The sequence below is a fragment of the Peromyscus maniculatus genome, chromosome 8 (genome assembly GCF_049852395.1).
Source record: "Peromyscus maniculatus bairdii isolate BWxNUB_F1_BW_parent chromosome 8, HU_Pman_BW_mat_3.1, whole genome shotgun sequence".
Lineage (NCBI taxonomy): Eukaryota > Metazoa > Chordata > Mammalia > Rodentia > Cricetidae > Peromyscus > Peromyscus maniculatus.
This window is the reverse complement of record NC_134859.1, coordinates 55,410,173-55,427,000: the sequence shown is the minus strand read 5'-3', so window position 1 is coordinate 55,427,000 and position 16,828 is coordinate 55,410,173. Positions and strand designations below refer to the sequence as shown.

At 54.6% G+C, this 16,828-nt stretch overlaps 3 protein-coding genes across 5 annotated transcripts; 1 reads left to right on the top strand and 2 right to left on the bottom strand.

Annotated features, from left to right (window-relative positions):
• Nucleotides 1-915: 915 nt before the first annotated feature.
• On the bottom strand, nucleotides 916-7,732 carry Eno3 (enolase 3). 2 transcript variants are annotated; one of them, XM_076542772.1, is made up of 12 exons: nucleotides 6,985-7,732; nucleotides 5,762-5,848; nucleotides 5,392-5,487; nucleotides 5,222-5,280; nucleotides 5,003-5,072; nucleotides 4,478-4,611; nucleotides 2,564-2,786; nucleotides 2,253-2,447; nucleotides 1,858-2,062; nucleotides 1,345-1,453; nucleotides 1,151-1,209; nucleotides 916-1,065 (listed from the first exon to the last, which is right to left on the bottom strand). In XM_076542772.1, the coding sequence occupies exons 1-12, from the start codon at nucleotides 7,109-7,111 to the stop codon at nucleotides 996-998; spliced, it is 1,434 nt and encodes a 477-aa protein (XP_076398887.1). In that variant the 5' UTR covers nucleotides 7,112-7,732; the 3' UTR covers nucleotides 916-995. The 2 variants fall into 2 exon arrangements, with proteins under 2 accessions (XP_076398887.1, XP_076398888.1); XM_076542773.1 differs by lacking the exon at nucleotides 6,985-7,732 and adding an exon at nucleotides 6,482-6,600.
• A 1,526-nt stretch (nucleotides 7,733-9,258) lies between these two features.
• On the top strand, nucleotides 9,259-12,082 carry Pfn1 (profilin 1). Its single transcript, XM_006994118.3, has 3 exons — nucleotides 9,259-9,540; nucleotides 10,948-11,140; nucleotides 11,730-12,082. Exons 1-3 carry the CDS (start codon nucleotides 9,409-9,411, stop codon nucleotides 11,825-11,827), a joined length of 423 nt encoding a protein of 140 aa, XP_006994180.1. The 5' UTR covers nucleotides 9,259-9,408; the 3' UTR covers nucleotides 11,828-12,082.
• Nucleotides 12,083-12,482: 400 nt separating this feature from the next.
• On the bottom strand, nucleotides 12,483-16,822 carry Rnf167 (ring finger protein 167). 2 transcript variants are annotated; one of them, XM_042282313.2, is made up of 10 exons: nucleotides 16,560-16,822; nucleotides 15,923-16,423; nucleotides 15,759-15,839; nucleotides 14,583-14,708; nucleotides 14,398-14,485; nucleotides 14,155-14,245; nucleotides 13,852-13,957; nucleotides 13,631-13,724; nucleotides 13,037-13,117; nucleotides 12,483-12,966 (listed from the first exon to the last, which is right to left on the bottom strand). In XM_042282313.2, exons 2-10 carry the CDS (start codon nucleotides 16,004-16,006, stop codon nucleotides 12,668-12,670), a joined length of 1,050 nt encoding a protein of 349 aa, XP_042138247.1. In that variant the 5' UTR covers nucleotides 16,007-16,423; nucleotides 16,560-16,822; the 3' UTR covers nucleotides 12,483-12,667. The 2 variants fall into 2 exon arrangements, with proteins under 2 accessions (XP_042138247.1, XP_042138248.1); XM_042282314.1 differs by lacking the exon at nucleotides 16,560-16,822 and having other exon boundaries at nucleotides 14,635-14,708; nucleotides 15,923-16,130.
• Between the last annotated feature and the right edge of the window lie 6 nt (nucleotides 16,823-16,828).

Genomic DNA, 16,828 nt, shown 5'->3' with positions numbered 1-16,828 from the left:
TTTTTTAATTTATGTGTATGAGTGTTTTACCTGCATGTAAGGGTATGCACCATGTGCATGCCTGGTACCTGTGGTGGTCAGAAGAGGGCATTGGAGCCCTTAGAACTGGAGTTACTGATAGTTGTGAGCCACCAGGTCAGTGCTGGGAGCTGAACCCTGGTGCTTGTAAGAGCAACAAGTGCCCTTAACCACTGAGCCATCTCTCCAGCCCCCTAAGCTTGGAATTTTGAGACAGGGTCTTATTACATTGTCCGAGCTGCCTTGAAATCTGTTATCTCTCTCTCCCAAGGCCTGAGATTATAGATTCGAGCTACCACGCCCAGCTAAGATACAGTATTTTAAGGCTGAGGCCAAATGGCCTGGCTTTGTGTCCTGGCCCTACCAGTTGCTAACTCTGCTGTGTTGAATAAGGAATATTTAACTCTTCCTGTCTTGGTTTCCTTGTGTGTGAAAATGGGACAAGAATGGTATATGCCTGATAGGACTGTTTCAAAGCTTATGTAGGGCAATAACATCAAGTATTGTGAACACTTCCAGATCCTCACAAGCCCCACTGAAGTGGTAAGTGATCTCATTTTCCTTTATCCTCACAAAGCACTCAGTCTGGCTGCAGCCTGCTCCAGACCCCTCCTGCTGGGAGCATTAAGGCCCTCAGTCCCTCTCCATGCACTGCAGCCCACTCAGTCGCTGTCTCGCTCCATAGACACCTCACCAGCTCCTTTTCACATACAGAATTGGCTTTTTCTAGCTTCATTCCAAAGTGTGAATTTCTCTTTTACATCCACCGAGCTTTCCAATTCCTCACTTCCCTGTCACAGCCTGTTACATGTCATTCTCTGCCGCCTGTCCACTACCTGTCCTTCCCAGCTAGCTAATCAGCCTTTCCCTCCTTCCTTCCAAGGAACACGCCGTGGGCTTGTTTGGCAGTGTTTATTTCAGGGAGAAGGGCTTGAAGGCCTCTGCCTGTTCTTTGGTGTCCCGGAGCCTCCAGCTTCTCATTTGGCCTTTGGATTACGGAACTTTCGTCCAGCGAAGACAGCTTTGTCTCCAAGAGCCTCCTCAATCCTGTAATACAAAAGTCAGAGCTGCCCCCTTCTAGCCCCGGAGCGCCTTCCTCTCCCCACTGTCCAGGCTTCTGTACCCACTGTACCTCATAAGCTGGTTGTATTTGGCCAAACGCTCTGAACGACATGGGGCACCAGTCTTGATCTGAGGTGGGAAAGGGATTTGGAGGGGTTGGTTCGGGCCCCAAAGGAGCAGGCTGTAGTGGTGTCCAACTCAGGTCGACACCAAGGTGACCAAAGAAACTCAGTTAGATCCTCGGTAGAGGGAAGCCCTGAGTACCTGTCCTGTGCAGAGTCCCACCACGAGGTCAGCAATGAAAGTGTCTTCAGTCTCCCCCGAACGGTGGCTCACCATCACCCCCCAGCCATTAGACTGTGCCAGTTTGCAGCTGTGTGGGAAGGACATTTGGTGAGGCCTTATGTGACCTCCTCAGTAAGAAAGCCAGGGCCAGGCAAGGCAGAGCTTTCCCTTTGTTTTGGGCAGTGGGCACTGCAGAGGATGTAGTGTCCAAGTTCTCTGGGAAGTAGGAGAGGAGAGATGTCTGATCTTGGATTAGGGTGGTCAGAAGGTGGTAGAAAGAAGAGCACAGTATGAGAGGGAGGTAAAGGGACATGGCAGAGCCACAGTGGCAAAGGTCTTGGGGACGAGCCAAGGGTTAGTCATAGCCTGGGGTTAAGAGAGTTAGGGTGGGTCAGGTTCCCAGGGAAGGGTAGACTTATGGCAAGAACACGAGCAGTGGGCGGAGCTGCAGCTGAGGGTGGTCACTCTGAGCCTGAGTCAGGGGACACTCACGCCTGGATGGATTCTGTCACTGAGCCAATCTGGTTGACCTTCAGTAGCAGGCAATTGCAGGCCTTCTTCTCAACAGCCTGAGCGATCCTCTTAGGGTTGGTGACTGTAAGGTCATCTCCCACAATCTGGATGTCCACGCCAGAGAGGAATGAGGTCCACGTGGCCCAGTCATCCTGGTCAAAGGGGTCTTCAATGGAGACCACTGGTAGGGATGTGGGAGCAGAGTTGGGGTTAGAGACGGGGTCTGATGGAGGGGTGACGAGAAGAAGTTAAATGGAGGTGGCATGGAGCTAAGGATGGAAAGGGCTGGGATTGTGGCAAAGCCAAATAACTGAACCCCGTGTCAGGCAACCGCAGCAGGCAGGGCAGGAGAGAGACAATGGAAACCTCACCAGGATAGTTCTTGATGAAGTTCTTGTACAGCTCCCCAAGTTTCTCCCCACTGATGTGCCGCGCAGGATCGTCGGGTGACTTAAAGTCCAGATCATACTTCCCATTGCGGTAGAATTCAGATGCTGCCACGTCCATGCCAATTACCACCTTGTCTGGGTAACCAGCTGCCTGAATGGCTGTCTTCAGCAGCTCCAGGGCTAGGAGAGGAGCAAGAAATAACCTGAGACTCCAATGTCCCCTGTATCTGCAGCCTCTCCTCCTCCCCACCTCATGGAGACCCAGGTGGTCTGTGCCCCAGGATGTTCCCACTGACCCTCATTGTTCTCCAGGATGTTGGGTGCAAAGCCGCCCTCGTCCCCCACATTGGTGGCGTCCTTCCCATACTTGGCCTTGATGACCCCCTTGAGGTGGTGGTAGACCTCGGCGCCAATGCGCATGGCTTCTTTGAAAGAGCTGGCTCCCACTGGCAGAATCATGAACTCCTGCATGGCCAGCTTGTTTCCAGCATGAGAGCCCCCATTGATCACGTTGAAGGCCTGAGACAGGAGATGGTGCTCAGAACTGGGTGGCATGGGGGGTCAAAGGTGAGAGGGAACTGGAGTGGTAGCTGGATTCCCTGCTTACTAGCTTGAGTGGTTTAGGATGCATAATTGTACTCGGGGCCTTTCCCCTATTTCTACAAAGTGGTTGCAATGCCTACTTCCCTGTAGACTCTTCTGAAAATTAGGGGAAATTGAATATAAAGTTCTTAGTACATGCCTGATGTGTAATAGAATAATTTTATGGCATTCTAAATAAACTAGCTTGTTTCACTCTCAAACATCGCTATTAACTATACATTCTTATTAATTTCTTCTTTACGGATGAGGAAACTGAGGCACAGAGGTTAAATAGCTTGCCTAAGATCACACAGAAAACAGGCAAGGCCAGGGGCTGAACCCAACAGATGTCTCTAGAGCCCATGCTCTTTTTTGTTTTGTTTTGTTTTTCAAGACAGGGTTTCTCTGTGTAACAGGTCTGGCTGCCCTGGAACTTGCTTTGTAGGCCAGGCTGGCTTTGAACTCACAGAGATCCACCTGCCTCTGCCTCCAGAGTGCTGGGATTACAGGCATGCACCACCACCACCCATGCTCTTAACACAATCTTCCTAGTAAGTAACAATAAATGGTGATGTTACGTTCTACCCAGGCCATGCAGGGCTCCAAGGATGGAAGCGACCGGGGCCGCAAGGGAATGAAGAGAAGACAAACAATGGACACACAGACAGAAAAGCTGGGCAGTGGACACACAGACAGAAAAGCTGGGCAGTGGACACACAGACAGAAAAGCTGGGCAGTGGACAGACTGATAGAAAAGCTGGGCAGTGGACACACAGACAGAAAAGCTGGGCAGTGGACAGACTGAGCTGTCTGATGGTAAAACCTCAGCACTCTAGACGCTCCATGTGTTCATTATACAAGCTCAGCATATTTATTATAGAGTTGAACAGAGAAGCAGGGTTACTGCATCAGGATAGACAAGGAGGTGGGGTTTGTGGTATACAACTGGACCCGGGGGACAGGGTTAGGGGATCTCAGTAAGGGCAGTCTCTGTAGGGGAGTGGTCTTCAGACCGTAAACATCCAAGGGGGAGGGAGTTATGGTGGACATATTATGTACACACTATCAACACTTGCACCTGGTCACCAAGGAAGGCTTTACCATACCTCTGAACCTTAGCCCAGGGGGGAAGGCTTTGGCATTCCTCCTGGGTCTGAGGCTCTGGGGTCTTTGACAAGGCTGGTTCATGTCAATACACACATTCACCCAGGACTTCATACACTCAGGGCTTTCTCTGCACCCTACAAAACTCAGAGTTACTACTAAGAGGACAGTGACTTCATACGGACTCAGAAGATACACAGACATACTGAGATCCTTGCCCTGAGGATGCTTTCGAATCTGACTGGGGGAATGGGCTACAAAGATGGAATGAGGTCTGAGGAAGCAGCCTGGGCCTGGAATGTGAAGGGACTAAGGGGCCTGGCCAGGGAAGGAAACAGCAAGAGGCTTAGCGTTCGACTGTGGGAACGAGGGAGGGCGGGGGAGCACAGCACCAGAGAGATTTCATTTCAGGAAGTGCTTCTTTGGAGCAGGATCTGCAAGGTAGATTTTCTAGGGGGCTACTCACATTCCTGGCTGGGAAAGGGCAGCTGTCACAGGGATTTAGAAGGGACAACCACACTCACAGGCACAGGAAGTACGAGATCAGGATTCCCTGCAAGATCTGCGATGTGTCGGTAGAGAGGGACCCCTTTCTCAGCTGCTCCCGCCTTGCACACAGCCAAGGACACACCCAGGATGGCATTGGCCCCAAACTTGGCTAGAGGGAGGCAAACAGGGAGAAGGATGACAGCTCCTACAGGTTTTGTGGTTGATTCCTTGAACATTCCCTCCGGTCACCCCAGGAAGAAGCTTCCTAAACCACTGGACATTAAGATTTCATTAACTCCTCTCTTTCCTGGCCTGCAGACTTCTGGGAGTTCACCCCCTCCTCCCTGGGCCAACAGTTTCACATGTTGTCTACTGCCAGCCAGGCCTGGCAGGAGACAGGCATCAGGAAATGCCTGTGGAATGAATAAAGGGCTATCCAGCTTCGGTGTGCCCCAAGATGGGCCACAGGAACCACCCAGCCAGCTGTCCTCGGCCTCTCTTCCACCCTTGCCGCATGCCACGCCATGCCACACTCTCCCCATCTCTGGCACCTCACTCACACTTATTCTCTGTCCCATCCAGCTCAATCATAAATTTGTCAACTTTTTCTTGATCCACAACACTTAGTTTCTGGAAGAGGCAGAGGTCGGATTTCTCAGGAGCCAGGTAATATGCAGGAAGAAGGACAGGTGAAAATATTGGGAGTTGGGCTGCCTGGGGGGAGGCACGGGGTCACAGGGTGGGGGTTGGGGGGAGGGGAGCCGGCTCCTCCAACTTGCCTTCTCCAGCAGTGCAGGGCCTAGGGTCTTGTTGATGTGCTCCACGGCCTTCAGCACTCCTGGAGGCCAGAGAACGGGTTCAGTTTTCTGAGGGGATTAAACCTCTTCCTTATGGAGTCCTTGGCTTTGGGTTCGGGCCCTCATACTCTGTCCTGTTAGTCTTTGCTCACCTTTCCCCAGATAGCGGGATTTGTCTCCATCTCTTAGTTCCAGCGCCTCATAGATACCCGTGGAAGCTCCGCTGGGCACAGCTGCTCGGAATCGACCTGGGCAGGAGGAACTGGCACATCAGAGGGAGCCCATTCACAAGGGCCTGGGGGCACCTCCCGGGACCCAGGGACCCAGGGACAGGAGAAAATTCAGAGAAAGTCCTGCCTCCCCCAGCTTTAGAGCCAGGAGGAGGAGAGGGCCTGTGAAGGAGGAGTCTGGGGAAAGGAACCTCTGACACAGGACAGGATGTAGTCTAGAACCCTTGAGGAGGAGCAGGCGAGACTGGGGGTGGGTGTTCTGAGGCAAAGCGACTCGACGGGCCTCGGTTACCCTTGGCGGTGTGCAGGTCCACCTCCACCGTGGGGTTGCCCCTGGAGTCCAGGATCTCTCGGGCAACGATTTTTTGCATGGCCATGACTGTACCGCAAAAGATGTGAGTGAGCAAGTGTGGACAGTTGATCCCTTGAGGAACTAGAAATCCCTTGCCCTTTTAAGAGTCTTCCCCACCCCAAGAAGGCAGGTGCTGGAGCTAAAAATACCCCATAAAAAGGTCATAGACCAAAGAGGCAGGCAGGCAGGCAGGCTGGCAGGCCGGCCCCCTCCCCCACCCTCCCCCACTCGGAACAGCTCTTGTCCCACCCTCCCATCCTGAAAATCAAGGGCTCACGACTTTATAACCCCAGAGGAAACCACTCCCTGAATGCTCCACCAGGCTTATGCCTTCTTCTCCCACTTTTCTGATTAAGTCCTTGCTTGCTGCATCTTTCTAGCCCTCAAATCCTATCTGGTTCTCATCGTCCCATCCCCAAATCCTCCTAGACCTCCAATTCTCTGCCTGGCTTAATTCTGTCTTCTTTATCTCTACTTCCCCATTCTTCCTCTATCCCTTCCTCTATCCGTCAGTATTCCAGCATTTGCCTCCATCCTGCGTGTGCTCCGACCTGACCACTCTCTTTCAAGCTCCCTAGCCCTAGGAAGAAAAAAGCCAAAACTTCCCTTTTTCCAGCACCGCCCCGCACCTGCACCCCAGGAACTGAAGTTCTACCAAACCTGTGACTTTGGCTTCCCTGGGACTTTGAATGAAGCTCCTCGTCTAGGTGGCAGCTGGGACAGTGTCAGCTACCCCCCTTCTCAGGCTGGGCATTTATCTCCAAGCCACCCTGTCCCCCAGCCAGCCCCGCCTCTCTCATTCCACCCTCCTCCCCTCCACACCAGGCTGACAGCCAAATGACCACTAGTGCCTCAAGCAGAGGCCTCTGGCCTGGGTACCCCCTTTTCTCAAAAGTTAATGACTGCCCCATACACGTTCTTTCTGTCCCCCAAATAAAAGTCTCTACTTGGAAGTCCACTCTTGGAGGGAGCAGGAGAGGGGGGGTTCCTGATAGGAGGGTCTCTCTCTCTCTCCCCTCCTTAACCTTACATTCCCCTTTTGTAAAGGTTAAAGAGGAACCAGTGCCCTTTGGGAAAGGCCAGGGGTAATCTGAGCCCTGCAGGCTGGGGAGGGGGCCTGGACAAGGGGCCGCAAGACTGACATGCACACGTGCTCCACTCACTCGGAGGCAGGCGGTGCAGGCCACACAGCTGGGGCAAGGAATCAGTGATGCTGAGCAAGCTCTGCGGGCTAAAGTTGACACCCCTCCGCCATAGAAGGCGAGCGCTTTCACTTCTCAGGGTCCTCATAACGGCCACTTCGGCACCACTCCACCGCCCTACCCTCTCTTGGCCAGCGAAGGGCCAGGAGAGGGGCCAGGAGACGAATATAGACGGGCACTGAGCACCGACTGGCTCGGCGCCCGGCAGATGGTGCTGGGGCAGCACTTGGGGCCCGGCGTGAAAAAGACTAAGTAGTGGTCAGGAGCCTGTTCCCCCACCGACCGACTGTTCGCGCTCCAGGGCTCAAGCCTTGCCTATCAAAGAATGGGGTTCTATCACGAGTGGGGGGGAGAAACCCATGAATGGACTCTAGAAGGGGAGGACACTGTGGCGGCCGCTCGGTCCATCCATCGGCAGCACTGCAGGACGTGAGTCTCTGCACTCGGTAACTCCCCGCTGAGCGGGTCTCGGGCGTGTGTGGGGTCTGTCCCGCGTGGAAGCCTGGCAGGCAGGCCGGTGTCCCAGGGCGCCTTGGCTTCTCACCCCGCCGCCGGCGCTGCAGCGGGTGACTCACTCGGCGGCCGGCTCTCGAGCGCTCCTCCCCGTCGGCGGCGGCGGCCCTCCCCCTCGGGGTCGCCCTCCTCGCCTCCACCCTAGGGTCCCCACCTGCCCGTCGCGTCCCAGTCCCGTCCCTTCCCCCGCTTATCTCCTGCCGCTCCCAGTGGGACTTTTCCACCCGCCCCGCGGCCAGAGGTCAGGGGATGGCGGGCGTACAGCGCCGCCGCCACGTGCCCCAGCGCAGCCCCGCCCGTGACTTCGGCCACGCGGCTGTCGAAGAACCTGGGCTCGGGGGGCGTGGGGGAGCCAGGGTTTTTTTTTGGGGGGGGGGTGGACATCAGGGAGCCCAACAGGCCTCCAGGGACGCAGCGAACTCAGTCCTCACACCAGGAGGGGCTTCAAACCCTGGCGCCCCTCCTCCGAGGGGCCGGAAGCAGCCGAGCCCCTCGGCGGCGAGGGTCCCGAGTGACTCATTTGCTCCCGCCAGCCTCGCCGTCCGTCCGTCCCCGCCTCCCCCCCGACCCCCAGCCCGGCCCAGCCCAGCCCAGCCCAGCCCCCAGGGCGGCTAGTGAGCTGAACGCACACAAGTCCTTAGCAAAAGTTTTACTGGGGGGGGGGGGGGAGAGGAGAAAAGCCCGACGGGCCCGAAGTAGAGGGGACTTTCCCCTTCTTGTAAAAGTTGCCATCCTTGGTACTTTGGTATTCTTCCGCCTTGAAAAGAGTCCCGCCCGTGTCACCCGGCTGGCGCCCCTGTTCAGTGACCTCGGGAGAGAGGGTTCAGGAGCAGGGCGAGGCTCTGAGCTGGAGCGGATCCAGCGGAGGAATGATTTCCCCTAGAATAATATAGGGATGCACTCGAACGAGCCCGGCGTGTGCGTCTCCGGCGCACAGTTGGGACAGGTGCCCTGGGTTGGGGACCTTGACCACCGAAAAGGACTGGAGTGTGCGATCAAATTTAGTTTTGCTCCCCTTGTTATCTAAATAAAAAAAATTAAAAGTGGATGGAGCAGGCGGCAGCGCACAGGCCAGGGCCTCTGCCCGCTCCGCCTGGCGGGGACGCGTCTTCCCTGCGAGGCAGGTCCCACTCGGGGCCGCCGGGCGCGCGCTCGCCGCCAGCCGCTAGCCCCAACCGCCCCACGCGCCGTCTCCTGCTCGCCGCCCCGGCGCAGGCGCGGGCGCACGCGCCGCCGCCGCCGCCCGCCGTTCCTTCCCTCCCGCGGAGGTGGGGGTGAGTGTGAGTGAGTGTGCGAGGGAATCATTCGGTTTAACCCTGGCTTCCCCGCACCCACTTGAATTTGCTCAGCCTTACTAATTTCCCCCCTTTTTCTGTCCCGTCTCCCTCCGGCTTCCTCCCTTTATGCCGAAGGGGTCTTGTATTGAGTATGAATTGGAGCGAGCCCTAACCTTAACCTCCTCGCTCCTGCCACCACCACCAACCACCACCAGCACCGCGCCAGCCTTTTGCATGGCTTTCCATCGAACTCGGCAAATTTTGCAAAAGCAGGGGGGGTGAGGGGTGGTGGGGGGGAGGGCTTTTTAAAATTGCATTTGCAAAAGTTCGCTATCTGGCCAGGCGAGGGGGGGTGGTGGTTGTGTGGAGGGAGGGAATGGGGAGCAGGCCCCGCCCCGCCGCCCTTTGCAAATAAAAATCTAGGGGGGGGGGGAGGAGCAGGAAGTGGCGGTGCGAAGGCTGCTGCACAGCTAACAGAGCCGCGTTCCGGACGGCAGCGCGTGCCCCGAGCTCTCTGCCTCCCCCCCGCCCGCCAGCCCGAGCCCAGCCCGCGGCCCCAGCAGCAGCCCGCAGGAGCAGCCCCAGCAGCAGCGCCATGGCCGGGTGGAACGCCTACATCGACAGCCTCATGGCGGACGGGACCTGTCAGGACGCGGCCATCGTAGGCTACAAGGACTCGCCCTCCGTCTGGGCCGCCGTCCCCGGGAAGACCTTCGTTAGCATTACGGTACTGCGAGGCTTGTGCGGTCCGGGGCAATGACCGGGCTTAGACCCGCGGGGAAGAGGCTTGGGTGGGGGCGGGCGCAGCCCAGCCAAGGCAGCGTGAGGCCGCGATCCGGTCCTCTGCCTGGAAGCGGCGCGAATGGCGGCTGCATGGATCTAGGTTTCCTTCCCCCCACCCCGGCGGCCCCCCAAGCCCTGCGCTCCTCGGCGGCGGCCGAGCCCATCCCGCCCGCCACCCCGCTTTCTGCGACGGGGCGTTACATCCGGGGCACAGGGCGGGGAGGGGCGCGCCGCCCGGTGCGGCGGCCCACTTCCGCCTCCCCCAGGGCGGGGCAGGCACGCGCTGCGTTTGGGCCGGGGATTGTGATTGATAAGGGGGCGCGGGGAGCCCCGGCTCCCCTTTGGGCCGCCTGCTCGCGCTCCCTCCACCATTGTCTGCCTCCGCGCCGGTGGGAGCCCCAGGCGCGTGGCCTCGGGCCCTTGCCCGACCTCCGGGAGCCGCCTGCTGCCCCTCCCAGCCCCGTTAGAGAGGGCGAGGCCGCCACACACGCACTCACACACACCCCCAGTTCGGCACGTTGGCCCCAACATTCCTGTGAAGCCAGACCCGGAAGTCCCCTCGCCCTCCCTTCCCGCCATCCGGCCCGGCCCGGAGTGAGGGAACTTTGTGAGAAGTTCTGACACCGTAAAAGTGAAGGGAGAAGGTTGCTGCTGTCCCCACCACCTTCCCTGGCCACACTGCCCGGAAGTGGGGAGGGGGAGCGGAAGTTCGAATGGGGGGGGAAGGGGATTTCCGGGCGGGAGGGTACCGGATATAGGGGTTTGGGGTTTAAGGGGGGGAGAAGAAAGGGTCCCCGGAATGTCTAGACTCAAGACAGCCTAGTCCCCCAACCCTTAAAACTTTCTCAACTTTCCTAGAAAGCCCCCCGGGGTCGGCTTCCTCATCGTGGGGCGTAGATACCTGGACCTAAACTCTAGGTTACCGGGAGACCCAGGCGTCCGGGTTCCTAACAACGCCTGCAGAACCTTTGACCAAATAAGGACAAAGTTGCTTCTCCTCCTTCCCTGCCCCCTCCCTCAGCCTCTCCGCTTCTGCTTTTCCTGAAGGACTGTTCTGAGCATCCAAAGGCTCCCCCTGGATCATTGATTGATTTTTGGTACCCAGGTTTTTCTCCCTTTGCTTTTCCTATTTAACATCAAAGCCTAAGTCTTTAGAGAAGTATTGTTCCTTCTTCCCTGGTCCCATTTATTAGGCCTTAGGATTATAATCTTTTTCTGCACAACCCCCCCAAGTTTTAATGGTGTGTATGAAGCACATTCACCCCCAACTCCAGGATAAATAAGTGGATTCTTGGAAAACGAGTTAGCCGGTGCACTGACTTAATGAGGTGATTGATTCTGATTCTTCCAGCCAGCTGAGGTTGGTGTCCTGGTAGGCAAAGACCGGTCAAGTTTTTTCGTGAATGGGCTGACACTTGGGGGCCAGAAATGTTCTGTGATCCGGGACTCACTGCTGCAGGATGGGGAATTTACAATGGATCTTCGTACCAAGAGCACCGGAGGAGCCCCAACCTTCAATGTCACCGTCACCATGACTGCCAAGAGTAAGTTTCTGAGTTTGAGTGGTTGGTTCTCAAGCTTTGAAATCCCTGATGTGTCTCCTTTTGTTAATCGATAGGGGTTTTCTGTTCCTCAATGTGAAGGTTGCAAAACAGTCTTTTACTCACCGCCTGCTGGATGTGGGAACTTTTGGGTTTTCTACCTCTGGCTCCCCATCTTGTAAAGGGACTAAATAACACTGCCTAAGTCCCTTCCTGCCTTAAGCTTTTTGAGATTAGTTTGCTTGGTGTAGGTTATTGGGATCTTAAGTCAGTATTGGCTCTAATCTTGAGTCCTGTCGACTTTAGAGGCAGGAAGCTCATCCGCAGCAGTTCCTGGCCATACAAGTCCACAGCCTGTGTGTGTGTGACCTCTACATTTTTCATTTTCTTCACTAGTCTTTAAGCTAGATTTTTTTTTCCTCCTTTGAAAAGCTCTATTGTTTTAGGGTGACTGACAGCCTGCCTGTGTGTGTTGGGGGGTGGTTGGGAGGAATGAGGTTAGGTTACAGCCCCCGGGGCTGGACAGCTGCTGAACAGCTGGCAGGGTTGAATTGTGACACCTGGGTCCTAGCCTCCTTTCTCTTTCCTCCAGCGCTAGTCCTGCTGATGGGCAAAGAAGGTGTCCACGGTGGTTTGATCAACAAGAAATGTTATGAAATGGCCTCCCACCTGCGGCGTTCCCAGTACTGACCTCATCTGTCCCCTCCCCCACCGCTCCCCTCAGCTTTTGCACCCCTTCTTTCCATACACACACACACACCATTATTTTTTTGGGCCATTACCCCATTTCCCTTATTGCTGCCAAAACCACATGGGCCGGGGGCTGGGGCTGGACAGACAGATACCTCCCCTTACCCATACCCCCTCCTGTGTGTGTTTGGAAAATTTTTTGGTTTTTTTTTTTTCTTTTTTTTTTTTCTGAATAAAAAAAGATTCTAATAACAAGGTCCTGTGTGGTTTGCACTTGGGGTATTAGCTGGAGGCAGGCGCTGTGGCCCACCACCATTGAGCTTAGTTATTTGCTTCTTGGCTGTGTCCAGACTGAATCCTTTGCATTCCTTTCCTTTCTGCTTTTCAGCCCCCGTGTCCAGTAGGGTGGCCTAGGCCCCTCTATGGTGGTATTTCCATCTCAGGCCCAGTTGAACGTATAATGGAACACAGCCATCTAGACCAGAGAATGGGTCCAAGCCTGCGGCTGAGGCAGGGCCACTTGAGTCATCCTGTGTAGGTGGGGCTCCCCCTCCCTGAGTCATAGCAGATGCAGCTGGGACTGTCCTCCTGACAAGTTCATCTCGTGAGGTGATTCCCTTTCCAGAATTTCACCTGTATAAAAATGACCTTACTCTTAGTCCACAAAAAACAATTTTATTAACCCAAGAAGTGAAGACCATGTCCCTAAGGTTCCCAGCCACCTCGAAAGGATGAGGTCAGTTTGAGAACCTGGAGTGGAAATGTCCCCGTCCCTCAGCTTATTAGACTGGAGGAAGAGTTTGTGCAAATAGATCACCAGAGGTCCCAAGTGTGGGAGTTTCAGGCCAGGGCAGGAGATGAAGGGGAGGGTGGGGGGTCTGTAGAAGGCCCAGGAAAGACCAGGGGTGCTGGGGCTAGAGATCCAAAGGAGGTGGGAAGAGTAGGGCTGGAGCCCAGGAGTGGGGTCCACTCTGAAGCAGGTTGGTCCCTTGGTTCCCCTTCCTCATCACCTTCCTCTTGCCCTTGAGTTTCTTCCTCCTGCTCCTCATCCCCAGGACCCCGATGGACAGGCTGTTTGCAGATGGGGCAAGTCTTCCTGGTCTGAGTGAGCCAGGGGTCCACACAGCGGCTGTGATAGGCTATGGAAAGGAATGTGTCAAGTACCCGGGCTCTGCAGGTGGGCATAGGCAGCAGAGGTAGTGGCCTCACCATGTGCACAAGGAAGTACCCGAAGCTTGTCCCCATCCTCATACTCATCCAGACAGATGGCACAGACATCATACTGATCTCCTGGGGGAAAGAAAGGATTCACTGAGCCATTCAGAACCAAGCCCAAGAGAGTTCATAATGGAAGGTTAAAATTAAAACGTATAAGAATTGTTTCCCCACGCCAGTACAAGCTCTTCGGGCAGGCCACAGAGAAGCATGGGGCTAGAGGGACAAGGAGATAAGGGAAGTGGGTGGGGGGAGGGCAGGAGGGGGAAAGCAGAAGTGGGAGGGACAAGACTTCTGCTATAACCTTATATGGATGGCACTGGAGGCTCCAGGGCTTAACCCAACTCCTCACCTGCTGTCTTTGAGTCCTCCCAGCTCCTTACATCTTTCTACTCTCCATCCACACTCAAAATTTTTACTTGGTGATCTTTGTTTTCTACTCCTGCTCTACCCTACCTCCTTTGTTTGTGGTTGGTTGTGTGTAAAAAAGAAGCAATGGTGGCATCTTCTAGCACCTCACCGCTTTTTGTACCCCTCATCTACTGGGCTCAAACTCCTTTAAGATGGGCTCTGTTCCCGTGCCCTTACCCTTTTGATAGTCATGAGTAGGAATCTGTTTCAGTTGCTCTTTGGTAAGTCGGTTCCGCTGGAGCCGTTTCCGGTGCTGGATACAACGAACTATCTAGGGGTAAGGGAGAGTGGGCCAGGCTTAAGGAAATTAAAAAATAAAAAAGGAAAATCCAACAACCACCGCACTTCCCATCTCCAGACCCAGTCTGGCCTTGTAAGTTCTTCCCATGGCCACTCACCAGTACTGATCCCATGGCCAAAACCAGCAGTCCTACGATTCCAGTGAAAGGGATGAGATAATAGCCCAAGGGGAAGCTGTTGTCTGGAACCAGAAGCACCCGCGCCCTGAGGAAACAGACAAGCCTCAAGCCAGGCAAAACCAGGTAACTGGATCGGGACAAGACATGGGTGAAGAGAAAGTTTTAAAAAAAAAAAGATGAGGGAGCACTTGAGCCTGAGTGGGTAGCGTAGTGAGGCTTAGGCTCCAGGCTGCCATGCATGGAGAGGGTGGGAGACAAGTGGGAAGAAAGCGTATGTCCTACCCCTTCTCATAGACAAAAAGGGCGCGTAGGTACTCGGCACTTCTCTCGCCAATAAATACAGATGGGATCCAGATCTGCTGTTGGATTTCCTCTGTAGGGAACAGGGTATTGGGGATTTAGCCTTCCACACAATTCCTGGACCTGGCACTTGACACTTCTGCCCATCCCACCTCAAGAACTGGCCTCTTTAGGTCTTTAGTCCTCCTACTGAAAACCCAGTGGTACAGATGTCCCCAGCCTTACCACTGTTCCACACCATGTTCAGAAGCTCATTGGAATTGACATTGTGTACCACAGCTGCACCATACCCAGCTTTCTGGGCATTTAGGACCTAGGGAGACAGCAGGGACAGGAGTCATAAACCACGCCTCTCCTTATTCCTGGTGTCATTTACCCTGTTTACCAACTCCCATTCCACATTTGGCAACCTTGAGGTCAAAGTTGCAGTCGAATCTTCGAAGCAGTGCAATAAAGACTGACCCATTGACCGGGGCTGAGGGTGGCGGGGCAATGGGACTGCAGGCATTTTCTGGGTGGGCCTCCACAAGGAACCCCTGAGGGAGAAAAGCAAACAGTGGATTTTCCACCTTTACATTCTGTCTCCCACAGAGCCTATCCAGCATCATAATGCTACACACACACTGTATTCTGCAGCTCTACCCTCGATACTCATTCTTGAGGTCTCAGCATCCCACCCAAATCAGAGTCTACATTTCAGGCAGCCATGGTAATACATGCATTTAATCCCAGCACCTGGAAAGCAGAGGCAGGCAGGTCTTTTGAATGAAGGCCAGCCTGGTCTACAAAGAGTTCAGGACAGCCAGGGTTACACAGAGAAACTTGTCTTAAAAAACCAAACAAAAAAGCAGAATCTACATCTCTTAGCTTCACGAAGATGCACTTACAGTACATACATCCCTTTAGCAGAGGCTCCCTGAACTTCTCAAATTCTAGGCTAGTTTAGTTCTGTTTTTTGTTTGTTTGTTTCCAATTTCCCACTAATAATAATACAGCCTGCTACTCATCCGTGTCATTTTCAAGTTTCCCCCCCCCCACATTCGTCTTTCAAGTACATACAACACATTCAATTTGCTTCATTTTCCAATTATCCATCTTACAAACAACTCCTGCTATCCATGGTCCAACTGAGTTCTTCCTATGTGGCAAGAATTTTGAAATAACCTATTGCAGACATGCTTACCTCACTTACTAGTTAACATAACTTAGCTCTAAGCTAATTTCTAGTACCCATTTTACTAAGGGTCCACAGCCATCCATACAAACAGTAAGCTCTAGAGACATTACTGATAAGCACCTGTTGTTGTTGTTTTTAATCTTAATTCACTCTTCAGTCTGCCTCTTATATTTAGGAGTTCTAGAACACTGCTTTGGACATGGTCATGTACTTAGGGTTTTTTTTTTGGGGGGGGGGCTGTTGTTGGTGATTCGATCTTACTAAGGTAAGCACCCTACCACTGAGCTCTATCAACAGCCCAATGCATTCCGCTGCAACTCGACTATTTCCTACCTCCAGTTCGATCCAGAGCACGGCTACTCAACCCCTGCCCAGGATAGAGACTATAAGGAAATGGGGAGAGCATCACCTGGAGTCCCTCCTCGCTCAGGGCAGCCCCAAATAGAGCTGGGAGGTCTGCAAAGTCCATGCTGGCATTGTACTCCGAGGTCTGCAAACAAAATAGTCCACGTTGTTCTCTTCAGCCTGAAACCCCTTCTCAGCACCCTCCCCCCATCCGACCCTTAGACTCACCGCTCGAATAAGCCCTCGGATAGGGGATGCTCCCCACAGCACAGCAGCCACAACAACAGGAAGCGGGAAGGCCGCAGGGTGCATGGCAGCGGGAGGGGTAAGGCTGAAGAGGTCGCGTCCTGATAGCAGGAGCAGAAGCCCAGTCCTGCGCCCTCTCTGCCTCTCCTTCAGGGTCCCAGGGGTCCAACCACCCCCAGGTCCCACTTTCTCAGCTACATGGGGGCGTCGGGGAAGGAACTCCGACTACTCGGGAAGTGAGGTGTGAAACCAGCCTAGTGGAGCTGGGAGGGAGACAATGTAGCTTTCTCTGGTGCAGAAATAAAACGGAGACTAGAAACGAAGGCAAATAAGTAACAGAAAAAACTTAAGGAAGGGTGGGGGAATCTCAAAGAGGTGGGACTTCCGGCCAGGTAGGCCGTCTTCCGATCCCCCTGGAAAAGGGTTTCCGGTAAAGAGAGGCCGCTTCCAGTATTGGACGCTCAGGACGGAGGACTTCCGGTCCTAAAAGGCCGGTTGAAAGAAATGTTAGACATGGAGAGCGCTCCTGCGGAGAGGGAGGGAGCGCCGGTGCCCAGAAGACGGTCTAATTTTTTCCCCCCGCAGTGCCCGAGATCTTGGAGCTGCCCTGTTTACAAACCTCTCCTCCTTCTGGTCGCTGCGGTACCTTCAAGTATCGCGAGAGTGCGCACCACCACCGGGTCTCGCCGCCGAAACCTATCGCGAGAGGCCTCCTAGCCCTAACTCAGCTGACTCACTCGCTCTCGCGAGATTTTCACACAAACTAGTTTCCCGCGATTCCAATTCGGCGAGGGCGGGGGCTACACAGAGGCTTCCTAGGTCGGCCACGCCCCTTCTCTCACGCATCCTAGCCCCGCCCCATTCCCGGCCGCCTTTGCGCTCACGCGC

What these genes read in the sequence shown, in the direction of transcription:
- Eno3 (XM_076542772.1), bottom strand. Translation starts at nt 7,111, where the DNA reads ATGAGGACCCTGAGAAGTGAAAGCGCTCGCCTTCTATGGCGGAGGGGT. An exon ending in GGACCTGCACACCGCCAAGG is followed by an intron (nt 5,488 to 5,761) that starts GTAACCGAGGCC and finishes CCTCCTGCCCAG; the next exon opens with GTCGATTCCGAGCAGCTGTG. An exon ending in CATCCTGGAGAACAATGAGG is followed by an intron (nt 2,448 to 2,563) that starts GTCAGTGGGAAC and finishes CTCCTCTCCTAG; the next exon opens with CCCTGGAGCTGCTGAAGACA.
- Pfn1 (XM_006994118.3), top strand. Translation starts at nt 9,409, where the DNA reads ATGGCCGGGTGGAACGCCTACATCGACAGCCTCATGGCGGACGGGACC. An exon ending in AGACCTTCGTTAGCATTACG is followed by an intron (nt 9,541 to 10,947) that starts GTACTGCGAGGC and finishes TGATTCTTCCAG; the next exon opens with CCAGCTGAGGTTGGTGTCCT. An exon ending in CGTCACCATGACTGCCAAGA is followed by an intron (nt 11,141 to 11,729) that starts GTAAGTTTCTGA and finishes TCTTTCCTCCAG; the next exon opens with CGCTAGTCCTGCTGATGGGC.
- Rnf167 (XM_042282313.2), bottom strand. Translation starts at nt 16,006, where the DNA reads ATGCACCCTGCGGCCTTCCCGCTTCCTGTTGTTGTGGCTGCTGTGCTG. An exon ending in TCCGAGGGCTTATTCGAGCG is followed by an intron (nt 15,840 to 15,922) that starts GTGAGTCTAAGG and finishes TTTTGTTTGCAG; the next exon opens with ACCTCGGAGTACAATGCCAG. An exon ending in GGTACTTCCTTGTGCACATG is followed by an intron (nt 12,967 to 13,036) that starts GTGAGGCCACTA and finishes TCCTTTCCATAG; the next exon opens with CCTATCACAGCCGCTGTGTG.